Source organism: Loxodonta africana, chromosome 21, assembly GCF_030014295.1.
Source record: "Loxodonta africana isolate mLoxAfr1 chromosome 21, mLoxAfr1.hap2, whole genome shotgun sequence".
Taxonomy (NCBI): Eukaryota; Metazoa; Chordata; class Mammalia; order Proboscidea; family Elephantidae; genus Loxodonta; species Loxodonta africana.
The window spans coordinates 10,802,787-10,818,037 of NC_087362.1; the positions used below are offsets into that span (position 1 = coordinate 10,802,787).

The following is a 15,251-nucleotide window of genomic DNA, read 5'->3' on the forward strand; positions in this document are numbered from 1 at the left end:
AAGCAAATGGTCCTTGATGAAAATGCTGAAGCTATATTTCAGTCAGTTAAGCAGCAGATATGCTGTACTACCAACAGGGTGCATGGTAGCCTGTGAATTAACGGATGGATGGAGGCAAGTTACAGTTACGAGACAAAGGAAGAGCTGGGGCTTTAAAATTTAGAATATCAAGAAATGTGATTCTCTTTCATATTCAATTCCACATTGCCCAGCTAAAAAGTCATTGGAGTAAAGCATATATGGGTGGGAATGGCTGGATTGGGGTTACAAATGAGGGTCGAGTGATGTGCAAATATAATCTGACCGTCCATACCCAGTACCACAGTGCTGTTACCTTCTGATAATTTCCAGCGACTCTTTCTACTATCTTCTATATATTGTGATATTTTGATAATAAACATTTAATTTTCTAATAAAAAAGTTATTTATAAAACAAAACACTGCAAGATATTTGAAATACTTATTGCTCAGAAATAACAATAATAATTAATACATCAAAATAACAAATAAATGAAAACCACTTTACCATACACATCTGCACCATGATCGTACACGGTATCCAAACAAGTTCCTTCTCGAGTGTCCCATACTTTTATAGTATAGTCCCAGCTACCAGATATTAGTAGATAAGGAATCTCAGTATTCCAAGTTAATCCCCTTACAGGTGCAGTGTGTCCACTGAGAATGTTTATGCAAGCATCTTGAGTATAATCCCAGATTCGAACAGAACTGAAAATAGAATATTATACTTCATTCAAGGTATAATTTATCTAAAGGATTAACCTATTCTTAATGGAGCACAATGACGATTCCTTCGTATATTTAGAAACCATTTTTAAGATATATTAAGATTTCTTTTTTTTATAGAAGATAGAAATGAATATTTAACTATCAAGAGTTAGCCAATTCCAACATAGTTTTTCCCTTACTTTCACTGGCCATTTACTACTGAAAATAAAAACACTATCTCATAGTTTATATATTAAAAACAGCTTTCTTAAAATCCAGAACAAATACAGCCAAAGAGAAAAAATGACTAATAACATAGATACAGTAATTTAAGAGTTCTCACGTTGTTTGTAAACCATGAAAGTGTAGCATGTGTGATGGTGGGTATTATTTGAAAAGTCTCTTAGTAAGTATGCTTTCAACAATACAATAAATCACTTCTTCATGTTTCTGTCAGTAAAATTAGTCATTTAGCTTGAACTCAGTCTCAGAGCAGGAAAATAAATATGTGTGGTTGATTCATGATATTACTTGAATCTACTGATTGTAGAAAGGAAAAACATTATTGAAATTTAAGACCTCCAAATGCCAATTTTGTTTGAGAAAGTGACAATACTTTTTTTGGTCACATATTTTTGTCAACCTAACAATACCAAAATATTAATACTTCAAAAAGCAAAACGAAACCAAACCCGTTGCCATCGAGTTGATTCCGACTCATTGTTACCCTTCAGGACAGAGTAGAACTGCCTCATGGAGTTTCCGAGGAGTGTCTGGTGGATTCAAACTGCTGACCTTTTGCTTAGCAGCTGAAGCTCTTAACCACTATGCCACCAGGGTTTCCATAATACTTCAAAGGTTATATTATATTATAAAGGAGACCCATTATATATTTTTGTTTCTTTGAAGCATGTCTCTTTCTGCTTCATATAAAAAATTTCCTTTTCCTCTTATCCTTGTACAAGACAATGTATCCAGATGTACCATAAATCTAAATTTTGTTAGTGCTAATATCTTATATATGTTAGCATTTAAGTTATTTTAAATTTGATATTATATGTTCATAAATAAGAATATATTAAAGTGGATTGTATTAAAATACTTTAATGTTACTATAAACCTGTTGCCGTCAATTCTGACTCATAGCGACCCTAGAGGACACAGGCCACAAAAGCAGGCATCCTTGCTTTTATGGCATAAGTTAGATTAGGCAAACATTAGGGTTTGAGGTTCCAACATATGTGTGTTGGTAAGATTTCAGGTGCCCCTCTGTACACAAAGAGTGCCTAAAACTTTCTAGTCTGAAGCGTAGTATGTGTGAGTTCTCCCACAAGTACAAGAGCAATTAATGGTTTCCCTACAATTTTTACTCTTATTTAAAGTTTCTAGTTAACATGAGTGAGGTACAACCTCTATTTAAAATAACTACTACTAAAGGGACCAATAGTCAAAATTCATTAAACCCCTTCAACTTGCATTATCATAGGTCAGTAAAATGCTTTATGATATCTTTATGACAAATATTTCATAGACAAGGACTGAAGACTACACCTTTTACCATGAAGAATATAATTTAGAAGTTAAGAGACTGGAATAGCCTCAGAAATGAACTCATGCTCACTTTCTCATGATACCCTGATTAGAAGTGCCATTTTAAGTGATAACCCACAAAAATCTCAAAATTGTTCCTTATCCAATTTGTAGTTATCCTCAAATTTCAAGATAAAATTACTTATTCAATATCAAACCTATGGTTACTAAGTACTATGACTTTTACTTGCATAAAATAAAGATTTTTCTTACCTAAATTTATCCCCTCTTTAAACAGAGACCAAAACTATACTATACAAATCTATCTCGTTTGAATATAAAATACAGACAAGATTTCAGAAGCACTCATAAACCTAGAAAAAATGTTTAATCGCTTTCATTTCTAAAATATCTTCTATTCAGGCTAAAATCTATGACCTTCTTTTATTCCATTCAAATGAAAACACGGTACAACTCTTTTCCATGTTAAATGCAGGAACATTTTTTTAAAACAAACTCTGCTCTATATCTTTGAGAGATTTGTTTCAGATCTTTGCCCCTTTCCCCACAGATCCTTTTAAAATTCTTGTTTCTGTCAACTTTGTTGCTAATAAGATAGAAATAAGCAACCATATTAAGCAAAATAAATAAGGAAACAAAAATCATGAAGATTAGGATAATATAAGCGTGGTAGAATTTAGTTTTGGTTGAATGCAATTAGGAGCTTGTTAACTATTTACTTGTTATATACATATTTAATATATTCCTACATGTTATTTGAACAGACAACTACATATATTTCTTGAAACATATATGCTTATGATTTTAGGCTCTAGAAAATTAGAATCCAAAAATACATACCCATCGTCAGAACCGCTGCAAAGAATTCCCTCCCTCAGAGGAGACCACCTAACATGGAACACTTTTGCTGTGTGCCCACTGAACACTTTCAATGGTTGATCAGAGCTGGTGGCTATGTAATAGACACGAACATTTTTGTCTTCACAGCCAGTGGCTATCATGTCTCTAAAATATCAATGGCACATTAAAATATGAAAATGTTGACATTATTTATTAATAATAATTTAAAATGTAGAACATTCCTAATTTCTAAAAACAGAATTTGTGTCAGCTAAGTTTTACACGTTAAATACTGGGCTCTTAAGCAATGCTGTCTTTTCAAAACTACCTACGTAAGTTTGCACAACCTGTGAAATTCTCGAACACGATGGCAATGGAAAGCCACGGTGGAACGACATTGCACAGATTCCTGAAGTTTAGAGGAAGGGTCACGTTTCTACGGTAGAAGCCACACACAGACTGAACTTATTTCTACGTTTCATTAGTTGGTCCTATGCTTTTCTCCCAAGTATCAGGAAGTTGTTTTGAGAGCAGGAAATCAGTATTTCTAAAGCATGTACAAACTTCAAGAAATGAAAATAGATAGCAAAAATAAATGAGCATTCACAAGGCTTCTCATTTTTTAGTCAAGGGCAATATTATCTTAAAAAAAAGTGACGTGTATTACATATAGGAATAGCATTAAAATTTATGGTTATTTAAAATCTCCTAAATATAATTATTAATTATTTCAGGGAGAGGGGTAACTTACTTGTTGTTTTGGCTCCAGTCACAACCAAAAACTGCAGCTGGATGTTTGTATTTGTGTAGTACTTTACCATCAATTGTTCGAATAATACTGAAATTAATTATGTTAATAGAAAAAACAGCATTCTTAATATGTTATTCACTGGAACAAAGTCAGAGTTGTATAATTCAAATAGAAATATCTTAGGATACAGGCCTTGATTGCAAAGCATAAGGAACATTTAAAAGTGTTCTATAAATGACATTACCAATTATGAGTATATTTACATTAAATTACATAATACTAATTATGGTAATCAAATTAAGGGTGATAAATTTTGAGTTAGAAACTATTGCTTATAGAATTTTTTGAGGAAAAATATAGTTTAATAAAATGTTTTGAAACATATGAAATAAGTAAGATATGTTTTTCAGCTTTAAAACTTAGCAGTTCAAAATTTATAGTATTTAGACAACTCATTATAAATCTGGTTGCATAAGCTATTACACCAAGAACAAGACGTGTGTTTTAACCTCTTCATGGTACATTCTCAATGATATGGCTAGACATTCAGAAACCCCCAAAGATCCCATATACGTTAACTGCTCTACTACCCTATGTTATACCAAAATGTAAGAGCTATGATTCTAAAAAAAAAAAAAAAAGTAGGGGGAAAAATCCGTGTATAAGTTAATGTATTACGGGGTTTTAAAAGTTTGAATAAGACCTTTGAATAATAAAAGCCTTTGAATAAGACCCAAAGTTTGAGGGGCCTGACAACATTCAAGAAGTTAAGTATCATTAAATTTTTAGGTTATGGGGGAGTTTTGGCGGCCTATGCTTACAAATGTTTACTCATTGAATGTGGAATTTATAAAATAAATAGTGCCTTGAAAATATACAATAAAACTAATTACGTATTAAAAACCAAACCCATTGCTGTACAGCTGATTCCGATTCTAGTAGAAGCATTCCATAGGGTCTCCAAGGAGCGGCTGGTGGATTCCAACTGCCGACTTTTGGTTAGCAGCCGAGCTCTTAACCACTGTACACCAGGGCTCCTAATTATGTATTACTTAATCAAAAAGTTTTGGGTATATTCTTTCTATTTTGGTATCTATCAATTAGCAAATCGTTCCTTTCAAGGAAAAAAATGACCATTATTGTTATTTCTGCATGTTTGAACTTCCTGGTACAAATTCTGGTTTCCATAACTACTATCTTTTCCACTACAACAGGGAATACTCAACAACCATGAGCGTCTATACCACTAGATTTACTACCTGTCAAAGATGACTACACCTATAGCTAGAGGGTACCATTATCTGAATTAATTTCTTTTCTTCTTTTTAATTAAATTCTGCCCTTACATATTTTTACTTGGCAATCTACTTTCTCTCAGGACATAACAGAATTAAGAAAGCACACATTTCTGAAACACAGGGTCAGAGGAATTAGCGCCTAAAAATAGCACTTCCCATATGCATTACCTTATTTTTCCTCACAAAGGCTTTCTATGCTTTTATAAATAGTATCTACAAAACTGTGAACAAGTTTCTAGAGCGCTTGACATGAATTACCAGTGAAACGGAAAGTACCAATTCCCCTAAAATGCGATGAGATTTATTTAGACTCTTTGTGAAACATCCTTGGAGCTTCTCTGAGGCAATTCAGAGTCCTTTAGTTATAATTCAGATAACACTTTTTCATTTAGAAAGTAATGACTGGTTCATTTACTTATTTTTCAAATACCAATACAGCATTATTATTGAAACATCATAGGAACATGGTATGTGCTTATAAATAATATTTATGATGGTTGGTAGCACTGTAAAAGTGAAATCTCAGAACATCTTAATGTACGTGCTAACATGATGCAATTGGTGCTATCTGGTGCGTCTTTTATAAACGGCACTGTTTCGTACACTGTACTTACCAGAAACCATCGCCACTGCAAGTTGCTATTCTTTTGGAATCTTTATGACTCCAGGCAATGCAGAATATTCCATTTTTTCCATGCTTCAAAAAATGCAAAATACCTATCAATAAGAAATAATTCACCCCTTTTTTCTCTTATTTATTTACTTCTTCTAAGTATTACTTTTCTACTAGGAACTTTCTCGAAGTGATACTAACAGAGATTCTTGCCATTAGCAGAAAGAAGGCTGCATATACCCTTTCAGAGAGCACAACACTGTCAATCTTAGAAAGCAAACCACTTCTAAGACATAACTCGGGGAGGAGGGCTCTATCTCTCTTTGTTGAACACAAAGTGAAGAGCCAAAATCCACTTCTTCAGCATGCTCAGGACTAAGCCTCGCTCAGCGCCTGCTGCCGGCAATGGCAGTCGGAAGGAAGACAATTACCCACCTGCTGTGAAATGCACTCCTACTACAACTGTAGACTGAGATAGAAATGTCGCAACTCACTGTCGCTATTGCTTGTTCTTCCAAATTTCAAAGCACTATTTTTATAAAAATAAATTAAGGTCAGCTTATTCCTGTAATAAATCACTCTGAATGTATCTGGTTCTCTGCATTCTTGGGCTGGGAAAGCGTTGAGGGTATCATTAACAGCTGGTCTGAAGGGAATTTTTTTAAACACAGGCACAATATTATGCATGGAAGTGCCATTCATCAACTGCGTCATGGGTGACTGAAGGTTGTGGTCAATTGATTTCCAAATTTAAATAAAGAACATTTCCATTTTACATGAGGCTTAAAATGTGGCTGCAGTTAAGGGGGAACGAAAATGACTTATCCTGAGTTTCAAGATTACTTTATAAATACACAGTTTCAAGTTCATAAGGGAATTCCTAGTTTGCTGTTTTTACCTCTTTTTGGGGGTAGGAGTGGGCCGTCTTTAAAAAGGTGGCTATAAAAAGGGACTAGACCCTTTACTCATTCAGTTTAAGGGGCTGTCCGCCTCCTCTATGCCATGAAAAGTGCATTTACAAATCTCTAATACCCTGCATTTCCGTTAGGGAGGTCTAAGCCACTCAGTCCAAGCTGGCATCATTCATTTTTCCCATTTTTATTATCCAGGATTTAAGTGATTTTGATATTGGTCTTGATTACGCTCCCGAATGCTGAGAAAGACATGAATAAGTGTAAGAGAGGTCCCTGATGCTAAGACGCTGGCACTGAAGTGGGGGCTGTTCTTGTGCTAATACCAACAGCCACAAGAGGAAAACAACAGCTCTGATCTCTAAGGACGCATTGGTTAAATCCATGTCACAAGTTTCACTGCAGGCTCATTTCTCTTCTATCCCACTATGCACTATGGGGTACGTGTTGTTTTGGGGATGGAAGGGCAGAACGAGAGCTTTGTTAAACTGAAAGAGCACCATCGTGTTTGGAGAAGATGGGAGGAGGTAACGTAACCAATCCTCCGTCACAGGTTCTGGTCTGTGAGCACAATTGCTCACTGGTGGTCGGTCAAGTTTCCCAAGGCTCTGCATTTACTACATTACTACAGTCCCCCGGGAGACCGAGGACATCCTCACAGGGCTAACAGTCTTGAGTTTTAAAGCCTCAACTACGTAAGCAATTTTCAAAGAAATCAAATAGAACATACGTATCACCTGGTTATTAACTGTTAAATTAAGAGAGAAAAAATGTTTTAAAAAATAAGTAGTATAAGACATTATTTTATTCAGCTAACAATAAATACATCTTACCTCATTAAATCGTTGTACCATTTTGCCCTTTTTAATATCCCAAATAAAAGCACCATTTCGGGAAGTTGCCCCAGCAATGCAATTTAAATCACCTTAGGAAACAATTTGTGAGATATTATAGTAAACGTCTGCCACAAACACAGCTCTTCTAAAAAGAAAAAATGTTATGGCTGAAAACTAAGACTTCAGATTTGCAAAGTAGTGCCTTTTTCACTCTTTTTTAATGGAAATTATCAAATGTATGCAAATGTAGAGAAAAGAGAACAATAAATTCCCATGGATCCAGCACACTGTTTCAATAATTATCAATATATGGTCAATCCTGTTTTGTCTACAACCCTTACTGGATTTCTCTGGAGCCGATCTCTGACACGATTTCATCAATAAATACTTCAGTACGGGTGTCTAAAAGACTGCCACCATCACCAGCTGCCATCAAGTCGATTCCAAATCCTGGCAACTCCACGTGTGTCAGAATAAAACTCTGCTCCACAGGATTTAAAACGGCTGATTTTTGGAAGTAGCTCACCAGGGCTGTCTTCCAGGGTACCTGTGGGTGGACTTGAATCTCCAACCTTTCAGTTAGCAGCCGAGCACATTAACCATTTGCTCCACCCAGGGACAGTGTTATTAACATGACCAAAGTATCACAAGCACACCTATAAAATTGTCAGTAATTCCTCACTATTATCATACACCCAGTCAGTATTCACATTTCCCTGGCTGTGTAATGATTTTTTTTAATGGCGAGGAAAACGTTTCTGGATTTCAGTTTCTCTACCAAAAATACAAACAATGCTTTCAGATTTTAAATGTATTTTTTTCAAATAAAAAATTCTGTGAAAAACTGCTAAGTTACTAGATGGTGCTAACTCAAGGAGTTAAATAGGATTTTCCTCCATGGGAAGAAAAGCACAGTTGTCATCTGCTGCCTGGGAGGATAAACATGGAGGAATTAAAAAACTATAATGCTAAAAAAATAAGTCCTCAACATATATATGATATTTTCATTCTGCTCTCCTTTCTAGGTTTCTAAATCATTGGAGGGAAGTTTCCAAATTATTTGCACTTTTTTCTCCTTTTTCTGTGTCATCTGCTCTAAAGTATAGAGAAAATTATAAATTGTCTCTACCCTAATGTATTTATACCCTTGTCAATCTTCCTTCACCTTTTAAATTTCATCCACACTTAGCTAAAAATAGTGCTTCATCAGTAATAACATAAAAAATAATGACAACATTTCCATTTTCCAACATTTTTACTTGCTTGATGCAAATTCTCAATGTAGAGAGTGAAAGAATGCTTTTAAGTGAGGTTAGGCTTCCCGTGTTCTGAGTTGAAAACCATGATATTTACAGTCACAGCTGCTAGTGAAGCTTTAGATTTGACAATTATATACTTTCGTAGGAGGAATAATGTTCAACTAACTGCTGCTATAGTGCTCACTACTGTCCTGGCTGGTCCAACTAGCCCTGGGCACCTGCCGTGAAGATGTACGCTGCAAAGGTTAAGAGCATAGGGTTGTGAATACAACTGAGGGTTGTTTGAATCTTGATTCTGCCACTGTTGACTTAAGTTACTCAGCTTCCAGGATCTCAGACCTTTTAAATAAAGGCCAGCCATGGCAACGAAACAGTAAAATAGGGATGGAGGAGAAAGGAGGAGGTGAGCGACCACACCAGTTCTTTTTGTGCTGCAGTCCTTAATTAGTGAAGTAACGGTTTCCTTCCAAAGAGTCTTCGATCTACAATGGCGTAGGTATGTTCTTTTTAAAGGAACAACCACTGTCATTTAATGTTGTAAGGAAAACATTTTTCTAGATCTTTTTCCTCATTGTAGGATTGAACCAAAAAAAAAAAAAAAAACAAAAATCCGTTGCCATCAAGTTGATTACTACTCATAGCAATCTTATAGGACAGAGCAGAACTGCCCCGTAGGGTTTCCAAGGCTGTAAATCTTTATGGAAGCAGACTGCCATATCTTTCTCCTATGGAGCGGTTAGTGGGTTCGAACCACTGACCTTGGGGTTAGCAGCCGAGTGCTTATCCACTGCACCACCAGGGCCCCCTTGTAGATACAGGAAATGAGCAATACATAAAACAGTTAACAATTTTTGTGTCTGGACTTTTCTGAAAATTGGATTCATTTTGACAGATATAGGCATATACACACCGTCACTAAAAATTATGTATACAATTCCAAGAGATTTCCAGAATCATTGAAAATATCTCTAACCCTTGTGGGCCCACAGATTCAAGGTTAAGAATCCCTCTGTGTAGGAAGTCATGCTAACAAATAAGCTATATCCTGGTTATGGGTGGAGATTAATATATTACTACTGGAATAAAAAAGTAAACCATTGTAGAGTAAAATCATCCTTTTAAAGTGAACGTTTTACTTAGGTGTGTAAAATGGTTTATTATAGGGAAAGGGTTACCATTTGGGGAAAATGTCAGAGGCTTGATTGGGCAGATTGTCTATCTTTTAGGAACAGAAAGGTACGAAGGTACTCTCTGAAATCAAAGAAAAGAAGAAACCTCATCATGGCATAAAAGTTCTTTAATATCACAAAGGTGCAATTCATATAGAATTGCATGGTCACAATTGATATATAATCATTCATATTTATAAAACAGATGAATCAGGGAAGGGTACCCATTGCAAACTTTAGAGAATAAATTTCTCTTCATTTTCAGTGATTTAATTCCATAAATTTGATTTACACACAATTTTCAGGATACGTGTATCATGGAAAATCGTTATACTTTGTGTATCTTTATAAATGCAGCTAAAATCAGGAGGACCAACATCATCCTGATTTATTGTGGCTTTTCTATATGATTATGTCATATGCGAGAGCCCAGGAACAAAGTCTCTCTGCAGGTAGTCTATTCTAAAACCCCACAAAAACTAAATTAACCTAACATGTTGGTACTAAAATGTTCCTATAATCATTTGAAAGCAGGTGGCATTGACGGAAAGAATTCAGATGAGAACAAAATTTAGGAAAAGTCATTTAACCGTATTCCCAATTAAAAAAAAAAAAATACTTCTTACCTGGAGCCCATGAAAGGGAATAAATAACCCCTTCATTACCAGGAGAAGTGTACACTGCTGTCAACGTGTTTATGTCCCAGACTTTGATAGTGCCATCGAATGAAGCCGTCGCTAAAAGATTAGGATCATCAGGTTTGAATTTGCAGTCAAAGATAGTTTCCACATGTCCCTAAGAATACAGCATAAAAAAGCCAGCCAATGAGAAAGCATATTGTCAGGAGAAACGTCACATGATTTAAAAACAAAGTATAATATATAATCAAGCTGAAACACGTACCATAGTTTTCAAGACATTAATGAAAAATATATAGACAAGAAAAAAAAAAAACATAAAATTGGGATCGCCACTGTGACTGAACGCTCTCTGTGCTATATTACTGCATTATTTTGTACTGACCTAGATTTCACTCCACCACAATTCTTCAAGTCAGAAATTTAATACATACATGTACCAAAGTTTTCATTCTTCAATTTCAATTCAAAACATATTTTTCTGATTATTTATAATGCAGAGGATGCTATTCTAGAAATTTATAAAGTAACCAACTATAACTGTTAAAAAACCCACTGCCGTTGAGTCAATTCCGACTTTCAGCGACCCTACAGGACAGAGCAGAACTGCCCCACAGAGTTTCCAAGAAGCACCTGGTGGATCTGAACTGCTGACCTTTTGGTTAGCTGCCATGGCACTTAACCACTATGCCACCAGGGTTTCCATTAACAGCTAGTATATGTTATTTTGGCAGTATAATAATAATAATTAAAGATAAAACCAAAACTACAAGTCCTTTAATTCATACTCCAAGAAAATTTTCCAATTTTGGCAGAAATAAGAAAAATCAGGCATGGCCCCAATTTTTAATGAAATTTGTTCTGAACTTCTCTAGCAGGTTTATTGTTTGAAGCTTGGTATATTTGTTCCCATTACATGGTGATATGGATCCCAAACAGCCCACAAGATTATAAAATGGTTTATACAGGTATATGTTAGCAACAACAACAACAAAAAAAAACACTGTTGTTGAGCAGATTCGGACTCAGTGACCCCAAAGGACAGAGTAGAACTCCCCATAGGGTTTCCAAGGAGCACCTGGTGGATTTAAACTGCCAAACTTTTGGTTAGCAGCCAAAACACTTAACCAGGGTTTCCTACATGTTCATATACATCTTTAAAATCAAAACCTATACTCATTGCCATTGAGTCAATTCTGACTCAGCAACCCTACAGGACAGAGTAGAACTGCCCCATAGGGTTTCCAAGGGGCGGCTGGTGGATTTGAACTGCTGACCTTTTGGTCAGCAGGCGAGCTCTTAACTACTGCGCTACCAGGGGAGCTTGCCCATGAGCAAGTCTATTAAGAGCTCAACTTAAATGGCCAGAGTTACATTTTGTCTTTTCCAGCTGTTGTAGAGTGGGAATTAAAACTCCTACTCCAAGCAGCAGAAATTGTAACATGTTGGGGTCTGGGGAAGAAGTTAAGGGACAGGGCTAGGGCTTTACATTCACCAGCTGCTGTCGTAAAGGCACAGAAGGGAGCCCTTTAAATTCTCTGTCTCTCACTAAGCAGCGGCAACCACAATCTTCAGGAAACTAAACAAGGGCTATAAATCTCTTTTTTAGGTGGAAAGTTGATAAGAGAAAAATCTCAAGGAAAAAGGGGGTTTTCCAGCCAGTGGTACATCTGGCTGGAGTTGTTCCAGGTTGTCAGGCCCACTTTTAAGAATATACTTAAGGCAGGGACTGTCTGTATGTACATTTTTTTTTAATGTGATTTTATTACTACACCTTCAAATTTTATTTTTGAAATTTGAAGAGTCATATAGCAAGAACCAAATTACAAATTTTTTTTTTCTTTCTTCTGCTTATCAAGGGGAGGGTACAAATAAAGAGAAAAATTGTGTAGCATGTTTCTTAATTTTAATCAATCAAACATTCACAAGGAATTATACATGTTAGACAGCATTTAATAAGACTTTACTTATTCCGTGTAATATGGAGTCGCTGAAGGTGCTTTACGGGTACATGTCAGAATCAGATGTTTCTTTCGGTAGTACTTCTGGTAATCTCAAATTTGGGGCTAAACTAAGATGAGAGAAATTACAAGGCAAAAATGGCTGCCTGTTCTAAATAGCAGACATTTTAAAAGTGAGAAAAGCTACTGAAATAATTTTAACTAAGGAACTTTTTAATATACACTAGAATTACAAATTTAAAACAGCTCTTAAATGACGCATATTTTAATGAGGCTACATACCTTAATACAAAGTCTATTGAACTTATACTACAAGACTTCTTTTATTAACTTGTAACAGATTAAAATTTATTCTTATATTTTTCTTCCTTTCCATTTTTTAAAAAGTAAATGGTAATTTGAATGCTAGCAAACACTCACGCACTGAGAAAAGCTAGAAATACATAAATATGGAAGAAAATACAATCATCTTCTAACGAATATCCACAAAAAGAATGCTTCAAAATAAGCTTCAACATTGTCTCAAAAATATTTTTTGCTGTTGTTCAATATTTTCATTTTGAGGAACGAATTAAAAGAGTAGTCTTGAAATGCTACGGCATTACTGAATCTTGCTCTTCCTTTTACAAGAAAAAATATAGCTCTAGATTCTTTTTCAAAGTGAGATCACAGAAAAACAATGAACATTTAAAAGTTTCAATAGATCGGTGTAATTCAAACCTGTAAAAATGGAGGCATTTTTATAAACTCTGACCCAAAGAAGAATTAAGAAGGATGATTCTTGGCAAATATTAATTACAACACAATATACATTACCATATGCACTCATTCATTCATTCGACAAAGCTTAATAAAGTCTTGCTACGTGCCAGGCACTATTTTAGGGAGTAGTGAGAAGGCACAGAAAAAGGCAAAAATGGGAGTCCTCAGAGAGGTCACAATCTATTCTATATAGCGCCTTTAGGAGTCCCTGGGTGGTACAAAGGGTTAACCACTTGTGTCCTAACCAAAAGGTTAGTTGTTTGAACCCACCCACTCGAAATTTGAAAAGTCACACAGCAGGAACCAAATTACAAATATTTTTTTCTTTCTTCTGCTTACCACGAAGAAGGTACAAATAAAGAAAAAAATTGTGTAGCATGTCAGTATGTGCATTTTTTTAATGTGATTTTACGACTACATTTTCAAATTTTATTTTTTGAAATTTGAAAAGTCACATAGTAAGAGCCAAAGGATGTGCCTTGGAAGATAGGTCTGGTGTTCTGATTCTGAAAGGTCAATGCCTTGAAAATCCTATGGAGCAGTTCAGGTGGGGTCGCATGAGTCCGAATCTACTCAATAGCAGCTAACAGCAATGATCATAAGAACAGAAGTCATAGAATTCTGTCAGCAATTCTGGTAATAGTTCAACAATGCAAATGAATCTTAGAAAACATCTAATTCAACCTTGCTCATTTCACAAATGAGAATAAGGCCTGGAGTAACTGGCAGAGGTGGGCACCTTCTTCCTGCTGATAGAATATCCTATTCCTCCTTTTGCTCCCAAAATATAATACAGCTAGACAACTTTCCAATACTATTTGCTATAAAACATAAACTAGGTAAATATTAACATTTAAAGAAATCTAATAGTTTTATCATCATTCCATACATTTTCCCAAAAGTCTCAGCCAACTAAGATGCAGTCCTAACATATCATTACTTAAAAAAATAATAATTTTAATAATATTAATATGTAGGTAAAATTAAACATCATGGATTTACAAAACATAAGAATTGTGTACAATAGAATAATAAGATATTAGAATTAAGGAATGCCCATAGACATACCAAGTCCCTAAGAAAATCCCATTTCTTGGCTCCCATGTCATAAAGTCCAACTCCACCATCCAAGAAACAGCATACTGCATGACCAGGAGGAAGAGAAAAGGCTTGATTCTGTGTCATATTTGGGGGTGGAACTGCTTCGCTGGTTGAGGATGTGTAATGATTTTTGGTTGGAGACTGGATTGAAACTATTAAAAAAAAAAAAAAAAGAATAAACAGGTAAGTTTTGTGCTCATCTACTAAGGTGAAGGCTGTGGTTCAAAGCCACCCACCAGCACGGTGGAGGAAGGGGTTGGTGATCTCCCTCCATAAATATTACAGCCAAGAAAAACCCTATGGAACAGTTCTCCTCTGTCACACACAGGAAGGCCATGAGGCAAAACTGACTCCAAGGCAGTGGGTTTGTTTTTCTTGTTTGGTATTTACATCAGTAGCTTCCCCTATCCTGGAATGAAGGCAACAGAGCTTAATTCATAGAGAGGCTCCATTGTTCTCCCTTATTCAGAATCTGTACCAGTAAACCCTTAAGCAATGATCACATTTTTCTGCCACAGGGTACTTGCACAACATCACCAAAAAATGTGGAAATTTAAGCACAAAATTAAATTAAAAAACATTATTTTGAAGAGATATACAGAAGTGCAGATGAAATGAAATGGATTAAAATTAGCACGTAAGAAATTACAACCTATTGTGGACATCTGGTTGCTGATTTCCCTGAAAATTAAACCATAGCATGAACATTTCTAAATTTTAATCTTCTTCCCAAATACTGAAATCATAGTTTATACTCCTTCCCTTCTACAGACACAAACGCATATGATTTTTTCTCTATTTTAAAGCAAATAACTCTTCCATTAATTTCCAA

At 35.3% G+C, this 15,251-nt stretch overlaps 1 protein-coding gene across 1 annotated transcript in view; it reads right to left on the reverse strand.

Moving 5' to 3' along the window:
* WDR17 (WD repeat domain 17) overlaps nt 1-15,251 on the reverse strand; it is a 90,420-nt gene that overhangs the window by 33,148 nt on the left and 42,021 nt on the right. The window contains exons 7-13 of the mRNA XM_023554996.2: nt 14,387-14,571; nt 10,584-10,752; nt 7,527-7,618; nt 5,784-5,866; nt 3,872-3,958; nt 3,121-3,285; nt 527-729 (exon numbers count right to left, since the gene is read on the reverse strand). Coding sequence (XP_023410764.2) covers nt 527-729; nt 3,121-3,285; nt 3,872-3,958; nt 5,784-5,866; nt 7,527-7,618; nt 10,584-10,752; nt 14,387-14,571 — 984 coding nt within the window. The remainder of the gene's footprint in view (nt 1-526; nt 730-3,120; nt 3,286-3,871; nt 3,959-5,783; nt 5,867-7,526; nt 7,619-10,583; nt 10,753-14,386; nt 14,572-15,251) is intronic.